Below are 17,948 nucleotides of genomic sequence, written 5' to 3' on the forward strand. Positions count from 1 at the left end.
TGACGGTACACATGCAAAATAATAAAATAAAGTAATATTTAAAAAAAAGAGAGAGATTTTCTGTTTCTGACAACCTATGGATAGTCAGTTTTGAGTCAGTTCTGACTACACAGTAAACCACCGCCACCACCACCACCACCAGCTACACACAATGTGCAAAACAGTTAATACACAAGACATTTAAAATTTTTACTTAAAAATGGAATGTTAATATTTTATGTTCAATACAAAAGTTGAATAATTCAAAATTTGCAAAATCTTAGGTTAACATTTCTAGTAGACTCATTACGGATGAATTTTAAAAGGAAAGTAAAAATGAGGAAATAGTTTACTAAGAATGCTTAAAATTGTTTATAAAACATACAACTAAATTTAGAGGTTTAATAATTTATGAAAATGTCAATTTTTAATCTGATATAGTTTCATTTAGGTTTTTTTAAATTTGAAAAATATGTTTCACTACTGGAAAAAATTCTACTCAAATTAAAACTATTCACAAAGTATTTTCCTAAGCTAAATCTTAGTAAAACAGCTGGTTTGGATCTGCCATTTTCTAGTTATAGTGCCAGGAAGCTTTGGTAGCCTAGTGCTAAGGAGCTGGGATGCCAGTTGGAGGTTGTGGTTTGAATCCAGCAGCTGTTTTGTGGGAAAAAGATGGGCAATCACCTTCCATGTGATTTACTGCCTCAGAAGACATGCTGGAAGATCAGATATGGGTTGGATCCAATTTGATGGCCCACAACAAGAGTTACAGAGTCAGAAGTTAACAGTCATTAGCTTACTGTACAGGACATGAACTATTTTTTAAAGTAGACATTAAAAGTTGTATTATTTCTCTTCTAATAAAACTCCAAGTAGATTCTTGAGTGGGAATGGGAGAGCGAAAGAAAATTTTAAAAAAACCCCACACTTCAAAAAGGAAATAATAAATCTTTATATTTATCATAGAATTTTCAGTGCAAACTGTTGAAATATTTACTATTTCTGTATCTGTAATTTTACATTTAGAAAAATAAAACCAAGAGTTCATTAAATATATTCTTTCCCATGGAAACATCTTCAATATGCAAATGTTTTAAAAAACGTATTTAATTTTTGTTGAAAAAATATATATAGCAAGACATTCAACAATTCCTACATATGTCATTTAGTGGCATTGATTCTCTTCTCCAGATTTAAAATTTTACGATCAGGGAAACCTATAGCAACTTCTTTCTTTTTATAAGACTAGCTTGTGCAAATGTTTATAGAAACTCAAATCTCATAGGAAAAGGAGCCCTAATGGTGCCACACTTGCTGCTAGCTCAAAGGTCAACAGTTATGAATCCATCAACTGTGCAAGAGGAAAGACCTGGTGATCTGCTCCTGTAAAGGTTTCTCATCTACAAAACCCTATGGAACAGTTCTACTCTGTCTTTGTAGGATCACTATGAGACAAAACTGACTCAATGGCATAGCACGCTCACAGAGATTAGGTCATCGAATTGAGATGTAATGTGTTTTCTCTAAATTTTGATTAAAAAGGTCTTTTTTAAAAAACATTTCTTAAATTTAGTACTTTGACATTTTGGTTGGGTCATTCTTTGTTGTCAGCAATATATTGTCCTGTACATTTTCACTTTTCTATTGAGAACAATGGATAAAGACTAGAAAACACAATATAATAAATAGGTTAAGATGTCACAGTTGCATGCCATTAATTATTTCTTAGTTAATATTTTATAGTGAATTATATAAATTACATGAAATAATTAGCAAATAATGAGCAAGTCTAAATAAAGAGATCATTTATGTAGCTTAATTAGAAACATTCTAAATACAGATTCAGGCTTAATGAACCTCTTAACTGATATTAACAGCACTGCTTTAAAATGCAACTTTAGTGTGTGTTCTATTACTATGAATAAATAAGAATATAATTTTTTTTTTCCAAACCAAGAATCTGTTGCTAAAAAGGATCCTAATAATATGTACTTCAACATTAAAAACAATGGTGGAAGACAAAGTCCAACAGAAGAAATCCAAATTATCCCAACATTATTCTTCTTTCCTCCTCTTTTTCTTCTCCTTTCTTTTCTGTTGTAAATTCTTCAGGTCAGTCATTACATTTAAAGTCTTTCGTACCCACATAATCTAAAAATAATCATATTGAGGCAAGTTTACAATGTTAAAAAATAAAGACTATTTATATATTTTTATAGAAAACCAAACAAGGCTATAATATACATACCACAATAATCATAGCATTGAACAACAGTGGCGTTGAAAATACTATAGAAATGAACATTCCTCTTGAATCAAAATATTGGTATTTTGAAAATAACCTGTTTTGGGAGGGGGAATAAAACAAAAATTTACTTTACATAACAGTGCAAGTATCTGTTATTTTTCTTTACTTAACATAAGCCTCTAGAGCCCTCATGCCAATTATGAGGGCCACTCTGAGTCAGAATTTGGCTGAACAAAAATAGGTTTGATTAATGTCGTCTGTCACTCATATCTTCTATTATCGTAATCCTTCTATTCTATTATCGTAATCTTAACATTCATTTTAAAGAAAACACTCATTCCCATTGTGTCAGAATTGACTCATAGAAAGCACTCGATTTCATTTCTAAGACTATAAATTGCAAGGAAGAGGACTGCCCATCTTTCTCCCATGAAGCTGCTGGCAGATCTGAACCCCTAAAGAGGTACTCCCTTTGGGTTGGCAGCTCCATTCCCTTTAGACTATGCCATCAGAGCTCCCAAGGTTCCACAATTAAGAAAGCCTGTTAGTACAGAAAGATGATGACAGAATAATAATAATTAACCTATTACTATTTTGTTTTAGGCAAAAGAACATTCGCTTCTGCAAGGCTAACAGAGAAGAATTTGACATTAATAGCAATATGCTATAATGTTTTAGGATTCTTAAACTTGGCTAGTACATAATGTAATAGTGACATTTACTATTTATCTCCTTTAAGATGGAACATTATGTCAGATACATCCATCTTATTTCTCATTTTATTAAAGAAGCCACAGTAGGTTAATTAAGCACCAGGCACTTAAAATGCAAGCAATTTTAAAACCCCAGCTACTCTGTATGGACTGTCCTATAAGGGCATTCACCAAAAGCCAGAAATTGGATGTCAATGGGCTTGGTTATTAGTAAAATGTTTCTTTTTTGAGAAGAAAGTGAAACTCAGAAGGATTAAATAATTTCAATTTGTCCAAAGGTGAAAAACAAATAAATAAATTAAAAAATCCAAAGAAATAAAACCTCACTGCCACTGTGTTAACTCACAGCAAACCTACAGAATGGAGTGGAACTATCCCATCAGGTTTCTGGGGCTGTGCATCATGAGAAGACCGCCTTATCTTTTCCACCAGGAACTGCTGATGGCTGCCAGTCAGTAGCTCAGACACCTTAAATGGCTGAACATTATCTGACTAAAAGTTCTTCTGCTTACAAGTATGAGCAAGTGAACAGCCGAAACAGGATTGTATTTGAGTGCTGAGTAGTAAGCATAATAACTATGCTAAGTAAGAGTTAACAGTATGTGCAGCAACTCATTAACTCAGTAACAAATAGTTATTGTATACTCCTAGGCACCATCAAAAGCTGGAAATACAGCATTTAAAAGTAAAACTTTTCAAAAAAATAAAGCTAAAAATTCCTGCCTACAATTTATATCTATTTTGGCTAACTAAGAAATTAAGAGAATCAACTGAAATATATATATATATAATCTACTTCATGGCAACTAAAACAATAACATGACAGAATTAATATTATAGAGAAAAATAACAACAGGGGAAGGAAATAGTACATACGAGCTTGGAGTGCTTTCTTTGAAAAGATTAAGCAAGGAAGACTTCATGCCACTTGAATAATCAATTGAACTCTAAGAGAGCGAGCCAAGAAGGTTTCAGAAATCCAGCAGTATGAAAATGTGGCAAAGACAGTGAGAAAGGGATGATAACAGAAAATGAGAGGGAGTATAAAGACCACAACTAGAAGGCTTGTGGTCATTAAAGCTTTTGCCTTTATTTAGAAAACAGGTAAACTCACCTGACAGTTCTAAAATAAGAGTGGAAGTAAGACTACTTAAAAGACTACTCATACCCCATGAGTAAGAAATGATCTCTCTTTTAGTACTACCTCTTCTGACTCTATCTTGAACTTCTGACAATGCTGCTGATGTACTTGTTCCAGTCATTTTTCAGCAATTCTCTGCACAATTTTACTTGCATGAGATATGAGTGGTATTGTTCAATAGTTTCCACTGCCTGCTGGATCACACACATGTTGGAAATGGGAATATGGATTTCTTCCAGTCAGTTGACCATGTAGCTATTATCCATATCTGCTGGCAGAGTCTAGTGAGAATAGCCAAGGTTGCATCTGTTTCCTGAAATATCTCAACTGCTATTCCATCAATTGCTGGGGTCTGATTTTTTTTTCCCTCTTACAATGCCTTCAGTGGAGCTTGGACTTCTTCCTTCAGTACTGTTGGTTCTTGAGCACAGGCTACTTCCTGAAATGGTTAGGTGTTGACTCTATGTACGGTGACTCTATGTATTCCTTTCATCTTCTTTTGATGCTTCCTTGACCATACAAGATTTGGCTCATAGAATCTTTCAGTGTGCAACTCAAGATGTGAATTTGTTCTCCAGTTATTCTAGCTTGAGAAATGCTGAGCCTATTCTTCCCTTTTGGTTTTCTAACTCAAGCTCCTCATATATTTCATTATAATATTTCGCTTTGTTTTCTTAAGCCGAACTATGACATCTTCTGTTCAGCTCTCTTCAGCATTCTCTCCTTTGTTTTGGCTTCTTTTTGTTCCTATACAAGTTTCAGAGTTTCTTCTGACATCCATTTCGGTCATTTCCCTGTCTTTGTAAGGACCTTTTGCTTTCTTCATGGATAATGTTCTTGATGTCATTCCACAATGTGTCTGGTCTTCATCCATTAGCTTTCAATGTGTCAAATATATTCTTAAGATGCTTATTAAATTCAGTTAAGATACATACAAGATTCTATTTTTGTTCTCATGAAGTTGTTCTAATTTTCTTCAACTTTAGTATGAACATGCATATAAGTAATTGGTGGTCTGTCCCATAGCCAGCCGCTGGTCTAGCTTTGACTTCTGATACTGTGTTTCTCCAATGTCTCTAATCACAAATGTGAATCAGTCTAATTTCTGTGTTATTCAACGAGGAAGACCAGGTATATAGTCATTATTTGAGTTTTAAAACAAACATTTACAATGAATAAATGCTATCATGTGATCTCTAGCTTCATTTCTGTCAGCAAGACCGTATTTCCCGGCCACCAAACCTACTTCGTTTCGAACATTTGCATTCCAGCGATCAATTATTACTAATGCATCTTCCCCCCACACACACTGTGAAACCCACTTCAGTGTCTGAAGCCTACAACCAAGGACACCAGGCAATGACTCGGGGTTATGGTTTGCTCTGGCATTGAACACTATGAAAAACTGATGGAAGGGCAAGCCATTATTAATGCATATTGATTACATGTTCAATCAAGTTCAGATAGTAAAAATTGATTGTTGTTGTTGTTAGGTGCCACTGAGTCGAATACAATTCATAATGACCCTATGAACAAAAGATTTGAACCTAGTCCTGTCCAGTGTCATTCTCACACTTCCTGACATACAAAAGCCCATTGCAGCAGTCACCTTGTCAATCCACTTGGTTGAGGCTCTTCCTCTCCTCCGCCAACCCTCCACCCTTGCCAATTATCATGTCCCTCTCCAAGGAATAGCACCTCCTAGCAATATATTCAAAGTATGTGAGGTGAAGCCTCATCATTGTTGCCTCCAAAGAGCACTCAGCTGCATCCTCTCCAAGACATATCTTTTCTTGGCCATCTGCAGGATGGTTAGTGCTCTTCTCCAACACCACAGCTCAAAGGCATCAATTATCTTTCTGTCATCCTTATTCATTGTCCAGGTCTTGATGTATAGCTAGTAATAGGAAAGATCATGGCCTGAATCAGACGCACCCTAGTCCTCAAAATGACATCACTATTCCTCAATAATTTGAAAAGTTCCCGAACTGCAGATTTTCCCAGTGCAATGTGTTTCCTAATTTCCTGACTGCTACTACCAAGGATGTTAACTGTGGATCCAAAAAAGAAGAAGCTGTTGACAGTTTCACTCTCCTCTCCACCCACCATGATACTTCCTACTGATCTGGTGGTAAGAATTTTTGTTTTCTTGGTATTGAAATGGAATCCATACCGAAGGCTGCATTCCTTGATCTTGTGCAACAGGTGCTTCAAGTCCTCCTCACTTTCAGCTAGCAAGGTTATGTCATCTGCATAATGCATGTTATTGATAAATCTTTCTCCAATCCTGATGCCACATTTCTCTTAATAGAGTCCAGTTTTTAAGATAATTTGCTTAGCACATAGATTGAACAGGTAGGGAAACAGAATACATCTCTGATGCATATCCTTCCCTATTCCAAACAGCTTCCTGCTCCAAGTATAGATTCCTCATGAACACAATCAAGTGTTATGGGGTTCCCATTCATCTCAGTATCAGCCACAACTTGTCATGATCCACACAGTCAAACACCTCTGCAAAGTCAATAAAGCCCAAATAGACATTCTTTTGCTATTTCCTTACTTTCAGCCAGTATCCATCTGACATCAGCAATATCCTTGGTGCCACAGGCTCTTCTAAATCCCACCTGAATGTCTGGAAATTCCCTATCTATACACAGTTCCACCTGTTTTGAATGCTCTTCAGCAGTATTTTGCTTGTATGTGGTATCAATAATATTGTTTGATAACGTCCACATTGAGTTAGACCACCCTTCTTAGTAATAGTAACAAATATGGACCTCTTCCAATCTGTTGGCCAGACAGATATCCTCTAAAAATTGATAGAAATCCTTAATTTCTTCGTTTTTGGTTTTTCTTGGCTGGTGTGTCTCAATAGGACTTCCTTGTACACAAATGAATAATATGCTACCACTCACAGTAATATATTTCAGGATATATCTTAAAATGCTTTTCTGATGACAAATGCTACACTAATCCTCTTCGTCATTTATTGCATAGTAGATCATGTGCCTCTCTGATTCAAAATGGCCAATACCAGTCCATCTCACCTCACTTACGCCTAGGATATAGATCTTCCTATGTTCCATTTCAATCTTGACAATTTTTAAGTTCCTAGAATCATACCTTATACATTCCATATTTCAATTATTAATGGATGTTTGCAGCTGTTTCCCCACATTTTTAATCTTGCTACATCAACAAATGAAGATCCTTCACTTGGTGAAATCTTTACTCCAAAACCATCATTACAATGGATTCTACTTTGAAGAGGCAGTTCCTCCTCAGTCATATTTTCAGTAAGTGCCTTCCAACATGAGGGGCTCATCTTCTAACACTATATCCACACTGGGAGCTCTGGTGGCCTTGTGACAAGGAGCTGCATTGTAATCACGAATGCACACAGCTTGAGGCCACCAGCTGCTCCTCAGGAGTAGGATGGTCAATCTCCTTCTGTGTGATTAACGACCTCTGAAAACCTGCTGGAAGGGGCAGCTATGGGCCAGGTCTGACTCTATGGTACACAGCAACAAAATAGAGTATGTAATAGCCTATGATTTCCGAAGGGAATGGCCAGTCCTACTTCTTCATCTATCTTCATCTGGAATCTCCGCTGAAACCCTTCTACCACAGGTAACCTGCTGGTATTTGAGATACCAGTGGCATAGCTTCTAATATCATGGCAACCCATAAGTCACCACAATACAGCAATCTGATATACAAGTGGCCTCAGAAAAGGCCATGGAAGTAGATTTACCATTGCTGATGGCAGATGGGAGTTTAGCTGAAAACAAAGAATAACAAAAAAATGTTTGCTTGTATTTTGTCGATTATGCAAGGGCATTTAATATCAGGTATCATGACAAATTATGGCTAACATTGAGAAGAATGGGAATACCAGAACACTTAATTGTGCTCAGGTGAAGCTATACCCAGACCAAGAATCTGTTATCTAAACAAAATAAGAGAACACTATCTGGTTAAAATAAAGGTGTGTATGAAGGCTGTATGACTTTTTTACATAGACTTAAGCTGCATGCTGAGCAAACAATTTGAGAAGACGGATAACATGAAGAAAAATGTGACTTCCCGCTTGATGGAACCACCTACATTATGCAGATATCACAATCTTACTTTTAAAAGTGAAGAAGACTTGAAGCACTTACTGCAGAAGATCAAGGACTTCAGCTTTCAATGTTACATCTCAACATCAAGAAAACTAAACTCCTCACCACTGGATCAAAACAGAACATTGTAACAGATGGAAAAGACTGAAGTTGTCAATGATTTCATTTTACTTGAATCCACAGTCAATATTCTTAGTAGCAGCAATCAAGAAATCAAAAGACTTGCAATACTGGGCAGATCAACTGTCAAGGACCTACCTGAAGTTCTAAAGAGCAAGGATATCAGTTTAAAAACCAAGTCATGCCTGATCCAAGCCAAAGTACTTTCAATTGTTTCCTATGGATGCCTACGAGTTGTGGTGCTGGTGAATACAGAACTATACCATGAACTGCCAAAGAACAAACAAGTTTTTTGAAAGGAAGTGTAAGCTGAGTGTTTTTAGGGACAAGATAGCATAACTTCACCTCACTTATAGGTGCATACTTTTAGGAGGAACCAGTCTTCAGTGGGAGACATCATGAAGGGAGAAGTAGAGGGTTATGGGAGAAAGGAATACTCTAAATGAGATGGACAGACATAGAGACGATCACTATGGGCTTGGGCTTGTGGATGGTGCAGGACAGGGCAAGGTTCAGATCTGTAGTTCATAGGGTTACTATGAATTTTAGTTGACTCAAAGGCATTTAACCACTACCACCAAAATCCTGAGAAAATTCTATTAACATAATGAAGAATTTTAGAGAGAAAATTCTTTATAAAGCAAATCACTTTCCATTATCCATATTGGTTGAGTGTTCTCAATGTGTTCCTTTTTCTTATTATTTATTTAAAATTATTTCAACAGTTCATTAAATTCTCACATGCTACTAGCTGTATTAATGAATATATAACAGCTGAAGTTATCCAATCAAGAAATCTTTCAAAAAATATTTAACAAGTTGTTTCTCTAAGCTAAAACCTTATATTAAAGCAAAGATATTTAAATTAGTTTCATGTTTCTTTTGTTCCCTCTTTCAGTTCTATCTCCTATGTGGAATATTTCTTTGTTAGTCAGAAGACAGCTCCTAAAACAGAGTCAAGTTAAAAGAAAATTTACTTACCTCCAGTTCATTGCAGCTATTTCATTAATATATTCTGCACAATACACTAAAATAACTGGGGAAAAAAAAGAAGACATGGTTAGAATTTAAATGGCTACAAAATACTTTGGAATATAATTATTTCTAACTAGATATTTAAAATAAGAGAATAACAAAAATATAATGAAAAGTACAATTTATATTTAGATATAAAAATCATTAATACAGGACACATACATTTAACAGAAAAGAAAATCAAAGTCATAAGTGAAAAGTTTGATGATGCTGGGTTTTTAAACAATAAGACTTTCAATGAGCTTTACTTGCCTGATTTCATTGAATCCTCAATTTAAATAAGAATTATTTGTATGTCCATTACTAAGTGCATGGGTTCACTGTGAGTCTGGCTCAACTCAGCACTTAACAACAAAAAGATATGTAAACTCTCATTACTTTACCCCTATAATTCCAAAATACTCAGCTTTCACGCCTTGCACCAAGCCAGCTGGCTAATCACGTTTAAATTTTTTTTAAAAAAAATGATGGTGCTTTATGTTAAATTGTTATTGTTGAAGTGCCATTGAGTTGTAGGCAACTCATAGTGACACTATAACGAAATTCCTCAACACTTGGGTGACTTTCATCCTTTCCCCAGGTTCATAGAGTTTCCAGAGACAAGCTATTTCAGAAGTGGATGCCGCTCTTGCTTCCAAGCTTGTTTTAATCACGGAGCTCCACCAAACACTGTCCACCACGGGTAACCATTATCGCATTTGATACATCAGTGTCATTACCCTGTAAAAATCTTTTAATTATTCTCCAATACCTACAAAATTGAAATAATTCCCAATCTAATTCTTTTAGGCTCTATTCCATACTTTCTACTCACAGAAGTATATTTCTAAATAGCATAAGAAATGCTTAGCTTCTCCGGGGTTGGAGGTTTCTCTAACATGTGGTCCTTGCTTTATGTTTACCTGCCCTTCTGTCTATTTACTGCCCTCATTTTGAGTGCTTTCTCAGTATCTTTTATTCTCAGGCTAGGTATCTGTTCTTCTATCATTTTTTATTAAAATATCATTCAGTTTTATAACCTAAAACTTGGTTTTCTCCATGTAGCCTTTTGCAGTGGGGCGTACGTGGCTCAGCGATAGAACTGAGTCTCTCGTGAGAGATTCAGATTTGATTCCTGCCCAAGGCACCACATTGCTTCCCCATCCATGGATCAATAGAAGTGTGCACATTAGTATGATGCTGAAAACTATCCTGCAGAGGTCCAAACTAAAGTGGACGAAGAAGGGGCCCTAGTGATCTACTTCCAAATATCTGCCAGTAACATCTCTATGGATCACATGGCCCACCACAATCGAACACGGTGCAAAAGCAGGCAGTTTCTTTCCATTGTGCACAGGCATAAGCTGAAAGCTGACTTAATAGCAGTAAACAGTAACTGCAACATTCTTTCTCAATTTCTCCACACAACAGATGTCCTTTCCTAAGTTCCATAGGCCTTTTTAAAAAGGCAGCCCTAGAGGTCTAGAGGTAAGGAGTTACAATGCCAACCCAAAGGCACGTGGTTCAAATCCAACAGCTGCTGCACAAGAGAAAGATGGGCATTCTTCTTGCATGCAATTTAGAACCTCTGGAAACTTAATGGAGACTGAGCCACTGGTTCCAACTCATTAGCACACAGCAACACAATAATAACTGGTGGTAGAGTTCATAGATTGAGTTCTGTAAACCCAAATCGAGCTCTGGTTATATAGCTAGTAGGAAACTATGCTGCAAAATCAAAGGTCAAGCCTCTCTTGTCATTAGTATCCACTAGCAGGTCTGCTGAAGAATGATGGGTAATCTCCTTCTGTAGGATTTACAGCCTCAGGAGTCTGCTGAAGGGTCAGCTCTTAATGCTGTTTTGATTTGAGTTTGGAGCTATCATTAAAACTAATTTAGGCAGTGTTTTAAATTATTTTGTCTATAGAATTTTCCACTTTAATTTGCTTTCTACATTCCAAAATAAGTAGCAGAATACAAAGTATATAGAGAAAAATATATTAAAAAAAAAAGACACCCATAATTTCGTTAAACTCATAATAGGATATTTAACATGACAAATGTTTAAGAGGTATCTCATACTATGTTTACAGTTCCCAAGATTAAAGTCTGTAATTCCTCAGAAGTGTTGTAAAAATAAGTCAACATGTGATAAAAAAATATTTAAATATTTTCAAGATACAAGTAGAACATAAAAACAAATATTAGTACAAGCAATTTTAGTAAAAGGTTTTTTAGTTAAAAAAAAAAGTCAGAAATAATGTTTTAATTCTACTCACCTAAGCATAAGAAATGCCCAATCTGTAGTTTATATTTTTGGGTTGAGAAACAGGTGAGGAGCAGGCAGAGGATATGGAACACAATGAGCCCTATTAGCCATGGTTCAGTCCAGTCTGTCTGCTGTAAGTACAGAACATCAGAAAGTCATAATGTGTGAATGCAGAGGGCCACAGGTTCAAGGTCTTGAGCAGTGTTGCTATAGGACCACTGACCCCAGATTAGACTTGAAAATGCCACAAAGCACTGTTCTACTCAAACACACATGAGTTCTCCATGGGTCAAAATCTACTCTATGGAAACTGGCTCTGATTGCCACTGAGTCACAAACAAACACAGGATAAGGGGAAGGGAGGAGAAAAATCAGAGCAGAAATAGGAATCCATTCTGTATCATAAGCATAATTAATACAATGTTTAAAAGCTATACCACTGGTTTAATCTTCATAGGGAGCTCTCATGGACTAGTGGTAAGGACTTGTGCTGCCAACCTGAGGGAATGCAATTAAAATTCATCAGCTGCTCCATGGAAGAAAGATGGACATCTCCTCCCTTGTAATTTACTGTCTCTGAAAAACTCCTGGAGGGTGAGCTATGAGTCAAATGTGAATCATGTCATTCCCAGGACTCTTATTTACTAAACACTTTCTAAGCTGGACTGCATCAAAAGATGACAACAAATTCTGTGACATAGATTGGATGTTAATATACTTGGTTAAATAAAACTCAAGGTGATATACTTGATTAATCCCAAAATTAAAACTAAAAATCCCATTACAAAATCTATAGACATTGGAAAACTTTCTAGTTAAGAACGTTTGCAGAGTGTTAAAGAGCAATGATGTCAGTTTAAAGACGAAGACGCACCGGTTCAAGGCCATAGTATTCTCAATTTCTTGCCATACATTTGAAAGCCAGATAATGACTAAAGATGACAGAAGCAGCAGTGATGCCTTTGAACTGCAGTGCTGGAAAAGAATACTGAACATTCCATGGACTGCCAAGAGAACAAACAGGTCTGTCCTAGAAAGGGTGAAGCCAAGTTGCTCATTGTAGTTAAGGATTCTGAAACTCTGCCTCACATACTTTGGACTTACTGTCAGGAGGGGCCAGTTCTTGGAGAAGGACATCATGCTTGGAAGGGCAGAATACCAAGAGATGAAGACCCTCCACGAGATAGACTAACAGTGTTCAATGTAGTCAGGTGTGTCAGAGACAAGATAAGACAAAGTTCATAGTTGTTGTTCATAAGGTTGTTATGAGTCGTAGTTGACTCAAAGAACAACCACCTAACAGTAAGGATCTTGGAAAATCTGACCCAATCATAATACATACATGAAATCTGATTTTCTCCAAAACCATTCTGCCATACATTCACTACTCCAAATAGTGAACCTGTCTCTTTGTATGAAGTTTTTGCTATACCTGAAAGTTCCCCCATCTCCCTAAATACTACTTACCTTCCTCCCTTCCACATGATCTGTCCCCACCATATACCCCAGTAAAACCAGAAGCGCCTTTCTGAAGCCCACTGACAATTCTCCTGCGGATTAGCTTTCTAAATTCTTTCCGTGAATGCCCCCACCTAGTGGTAAGAAGCTGAGCTGCAATCTAAAGGCATGTGGTTTGAATTGACCAGCCTCACTGTGGCAGAAAGATCAGCTATCCCATTCCTTGCGTTTTACCGCCTCTGAAAATCCCCTGGAGGGTCAGCTATGAGTGAGTCAGTTTCAACTCGACTGCACACAACAAGAACCACCCACAGGATGAGACAAAAAACAGATATTCAAGAAACTGGGTGGTATACAGTAATCCAGTAAGTTTCTCTCTAAATGCCCACGGAATGAAAAGTAGAAAAGTGTAGGGAAAACTGGTTTTTATACGCGTCCCCCCCACCACGGAGCAGCAATAATATGTTCCCACCGCCGCGCGCGGGGGTCCCAGCGCGCCCCGCAGCCAGGGATCCGCCCGGCGGCCTTGCCTGTGCAGCCTGCAGATGCAGCTCCAGGGACCTGAAGGCGAGGGGCCAGCCGAAATCGCACTACTCAACCGCCTACCGCCCCTAGACCTGAGGCCAGTGAGTGCAGCAAGTTACCTTGAGCACCGAGGAAACGCTGATCGGGAACTCGGTGACTGAGAAGGCGGACGGCATCTTCCCGGGACAAGTTCCGCCCCTTCACTAACCGCCACTCAGGAAGGTGTCCCCGCCTCCGGGAATCCCCACTAGCGGAGCGTCAGCTCTCGCCTTCTCGCGAGACTGCAGCTGCTTGGTTAGTACTTGACCATACAGTGTACAGTAAGGACAGAACAAACTCTGGAATTCAATACCTAATTTCTCAGACCTATATTTTTTCAGCTATGGGTCTATTCGAAAATGACAGTACACAATGACAACAATCTTTTGGTTTGGAAGACGAGAATATTTTTTATCTGCTGTATTGGTCAGAGAATTAGGAGCAGGGTGGAGGCTGTTTCTCCTGTTGGGACATCCCACATTGAGCAAATTATCAAGAGGGACCGGTACATGGGAAAGGACGTCATGCTAGGAAAAGTAGTGGAGTAGATAACAAGAAGCTATTCCACTACTTGGAATACCCTGAGAAAATGAGAACTGAGGCACAAACTGATATTTGTACACCAATGTTCATAGCACCATTATTAACCATCGCAAGAACATGGAAACAGCCCAAATGTCCAACCACAACGAATGGATTGAGAAATTATGGTACATAATTACAAGCATGACAGTGGAATATTATGCAGCATGCAGGAGCAATGATTTTGTAAATTATTACCTAACTTGGGAGGGACTGGAGAGCATTGTGCTGAGTGAAACAACTCAGTCCCACAAGGACAAATATTGTATAAAATTATTATTGTAGAATGAGTAGGATCAAAGAGGGGTGGGAGAGGTTGGAAGCAGAGGGATAAGGATGTGTTGGGGGAGGGAGGATTTAGTCATGTGGTTGTACAATTTATTGGGTGGGACAATGAAGGAGATTGAAAGAATTTGTCCTTGAAAACAGTGTATTTGAATATTGTAAATAAAATAGTAGAAAATTTTAAAAAGAAAAAAAGATCCTTTAGGAAATGAATTGGCTCAGGATCAGGCAGGGAGGTTTTATGGGAACTCTCCCCTGGGACTTAATTGCCTCTGAAAACCCACTGCAGAATCAGCTGTGCATTCTTTCTAACTCCATGAAACACAGCAACAGTACGTCACTATGAGTCTTAGCCAACTGTTGTGCGATCAAGTAGGAACCAGTTCATATCTGTTTTTTTCAGAGGTGGTAAATCACATAGGTGAGTGCCATTTCCTGTCATGTAGCAGCTGGTGGATGTGAACCAGTTGCCTTTGGATCGGCAGCAGAATTCCTTACCCACTAGGCTGCCAAACTCTCTTAGATGACTACTGGTCACCTAATAACAAAAAATAAGGGGCTGTAGCATCGCACATTTTTTTTTTCCTGAAAGTATATATTGCCAGCTCTTTTCACATCAAAATACATCCATTTCCATCCTCTGTAGTATTTTTTATTGAACTGGTATGAATCAAAACTACCTGGACCTGGGAATGAGTTTGGGTAGTAATTGTTGATGTTATGTGCCTTTATGTCAGTTACAACACATAGTGACCCTATAAACAATATCTCTGAACCCTGCCCTTCCTTGAGCCAGTCTCACTATCTCTGACACACCTACTCCTATTTCCATAGTCATTGTGCCAATCCATCTCATCTAGGGGTCACTCTTACAAGCATGATGCACTTCTCCAAGGATTGGTCCCTCCTGGCAACATGCTCAAAGTATGAAAGATGGATTTTCTAAATCATTGCCTCCAAAGAGCAACCTGGTTTCACCCTCTCGAGGACAGACCTATTTATTTTCTTGGCAGTTTATGATTATGTTCAATACTCTTCTCCAGCACCACAACTCAAAGTCTTCCATTCTTCTTCTGTCATCTTTGTGCAGCTCACAGATGCATAGCAAGTAATTGAGAAGACCATGGCTTGGATAAGGCACACCTTAGTCTCTAGACTGACATTGTTCTCCTTAGCACTCTGGAGAGGTCACTGAAAACAGACTTTCCCAAAACAACTTGTCCTTTGATTTCTTGACTGCTGGCACCAGAAGTGTTGATTGTGGACTCAAGCAAGAGGAAATTCCCAACAACCTTATTCTCTTCTCCATCTATCAAGATGCTGCAAACTGGCCTAGTGGTGAAAAATCTTTGTTTTTCCTGATGTTGAGCTTCAATTCATATTAAAAATTTAAATCTCCAATCTTCTGGAGCAAAGACTTCAAGTCCTTATTCCCAGCTTTTGCATTTCAGTTACCAATTATTACTATCTTGGTTGCATATTCGACTGAGTTCAGACTACAAAAATTGGACCTTTGTTGTAGTTACTATGTCAGTCTATCTTGTTTTGGGTGGTCTTCTTTTTCTCTGTCTCTACCTTTTCCAGCATGCCCAAAGTATGTGAGTCAAAGTCTCATCAGCCTTTCTTCTAAGCAGCACTCTGGCTGTAATTTCTCTATTTGTTCTTTTGGCAGTCCATGAGATATTAAGTACTTTTCTTCAACACAACATCTGAATCTGGATATTGTAGCTAATGCAGCAGACACAAGGAGAAAAGATGTTTGTATAGGTAATTACTAATAAATATAGAAAGACCCTAAACCAGATGGACTGACATGATGATTGGAACAAAAGGCTTGAGCATATCAGAGATCATGAGGATGGCACAGGATAGCATTAAGGTAAAATCTGTTATTTATAAGGTCTGGAAGCAGGAATGGATCCCCTTCCTAAACAACATGTCTCTGGAAACCCTGTGACCTTTGAGAAACAATGATAGTTATAGAAAGGCTTTAGGTCTTTAGTTCATAGGGTCACTATGAATTGTGCTCGGCTCAACAGTAATCAACAACAACAACATTTATAAGGTTGCCCTTAGTCTTTGTCATCGCAGTGGCACCTAAAAACTACAACAAACAGCCTTTTCCCCAGTGTAGTGTATGTGCTTTAGGGTTGTGCTTCCTAAATAATAATATAAAATGTGCACACATGAGGAGAATATTATTGAATTGATATATTCGAGGTCTGGTAGCCTAGTGCTAAAGAGTTATACTGCCAACCTGAATGCACATGTTCCCACCGACCACACTCCCCCTCTCTCTGCAGAAACATCTTTGTTCTCCCAGAACTCACAGACACTGAGATTACCCACCACTACTCCTCATTCACCAGAAAGGGCGATGAGGATGAGGCCTGACAGAGTCAGTTTTCTCTGCTTGTTGCTCCAGCAAGGTGACTATGTTCAGAAGCCCTCAATTTGGGTGACATTAGTCATTTGTGTGTGTGTGTGTGTGCGTAGGTCCTGTAGTAGTCATAGCTACGTAACTTCTGTTATGAGAAGACATTGACAAATGAGTTTTTTGTTTGTTTTCTTTTCCCCTCAGTCTGTCGGATTCCTTTTCATCTTCTTGGAAAAAGTTTTTGATGCACACGAGGACTTAATTTTTATAAATCCCCATTCATTGATTTTATCATCTCATGATTGTTAATTTCTGGCTATATATGCAAACCTATTTATGTCTTAGGCTAAGGCTTTCTGAGTTTGGTCCCATTTTTGTCACATATGATCTTATTTGTTTTGGGCTTTACTCCTAAGTCTTTGATGCGCCCTGAGTGGATTTCTTGTGTATCGTGTCAAACGCGGATTCTGTTTCCGTTTTCAGCAGGTTGATGTTCAATGTTGATGTTCAGTTTTGCTAGCATCATTTATTGAAGAGGTTATAATTTGATAGGTTTTTATTCCTTGTTAAATATCAATTGACCTTAGGTAGATGGATTAATTTCTTAGTTCTAGGTTCTGTACCACTGGTCTTTATGTTTGTCATTATATCAATATCATAATTTTTCAGAAGATCTTTGCTTATTTGAGGTCTACTCTGTTTGAAATTTGCTGAGTTTCTTGAATGTGGATTTCCTCATTTTTCCTGATACTTAAGAAGTTTTATTCTAATACCTCTTCCACAATTTTCTCAGTGCTTTCCCACCCTCCTCACTTTCTGTTCTGGAAATCCAATCGTACCTCTTTTATTCTTTTTGATGCTATATCACATCATTTTAATGTTTTTTTTGCCTTTTTCTTCTTTGTTTTTTGGTTTTTATTACTCTGGAGATGAAAAAGTGAGGAAAAATGGAGTTGCTTTCATAGTTAAAAAAGCCATTGCCAAATCTATCTTGAAGTACAATATTGTCAGTGACAGGATAATATCTATATGCATACAAGGAAGTCCAGTGAATACCACTATCATTCA

The 17,948-nt window shown here is 37.7% G+C and overlaps 1 protein-coding gene across 1 annotated transcript; it reads right to left on the minus strand.

Annotated features, from left to right (window-relative positions):
* Positions 1-2,037: 2,037 nt before the first annotated feature.
* On the minus strand, positions 2,038-13,773 carry TMEM18 (transmembrane protein 18). The gene is made up of 5 exons (XM_006882850.1): positions 13,717-13,773; positions 11,625-11,745; positions 9,313-9,367; positions 2,231-2,324; positions 2,038-2,133 (listed from the first exon to the last, which is right to left on the minus strand). The coding sequence occupies exons 1-5, from the start codon at positions 13,771-13,773 to the stop codon at positions 2,038-2,040; spliced, it is 423 nt and encodes a 140-aa protein (XP_006882912.1).
* Between the last annotated feature and the right edge of the window lie 4,175 nt (positions 13,774-17,948).

This window comes from Elephantulus edwardii, unplaced genomic scaffold (genome assembly GCF_000299155.1).
Source record: "Elephantulus edwardii isolate Elephantulus edwardi_28Jun2011 unplaced genomic scaffold, EleEdw1.0 scaffold00025, whole genome shotgun sequence".
In the NCBI taxonomy this organism is placed as follows: Eukaryota; Metazoa; Chordata; class Mammalia; order Macroscelidea; family Macroscelididae; genus Elephantulus; species Elephantulus edwardii.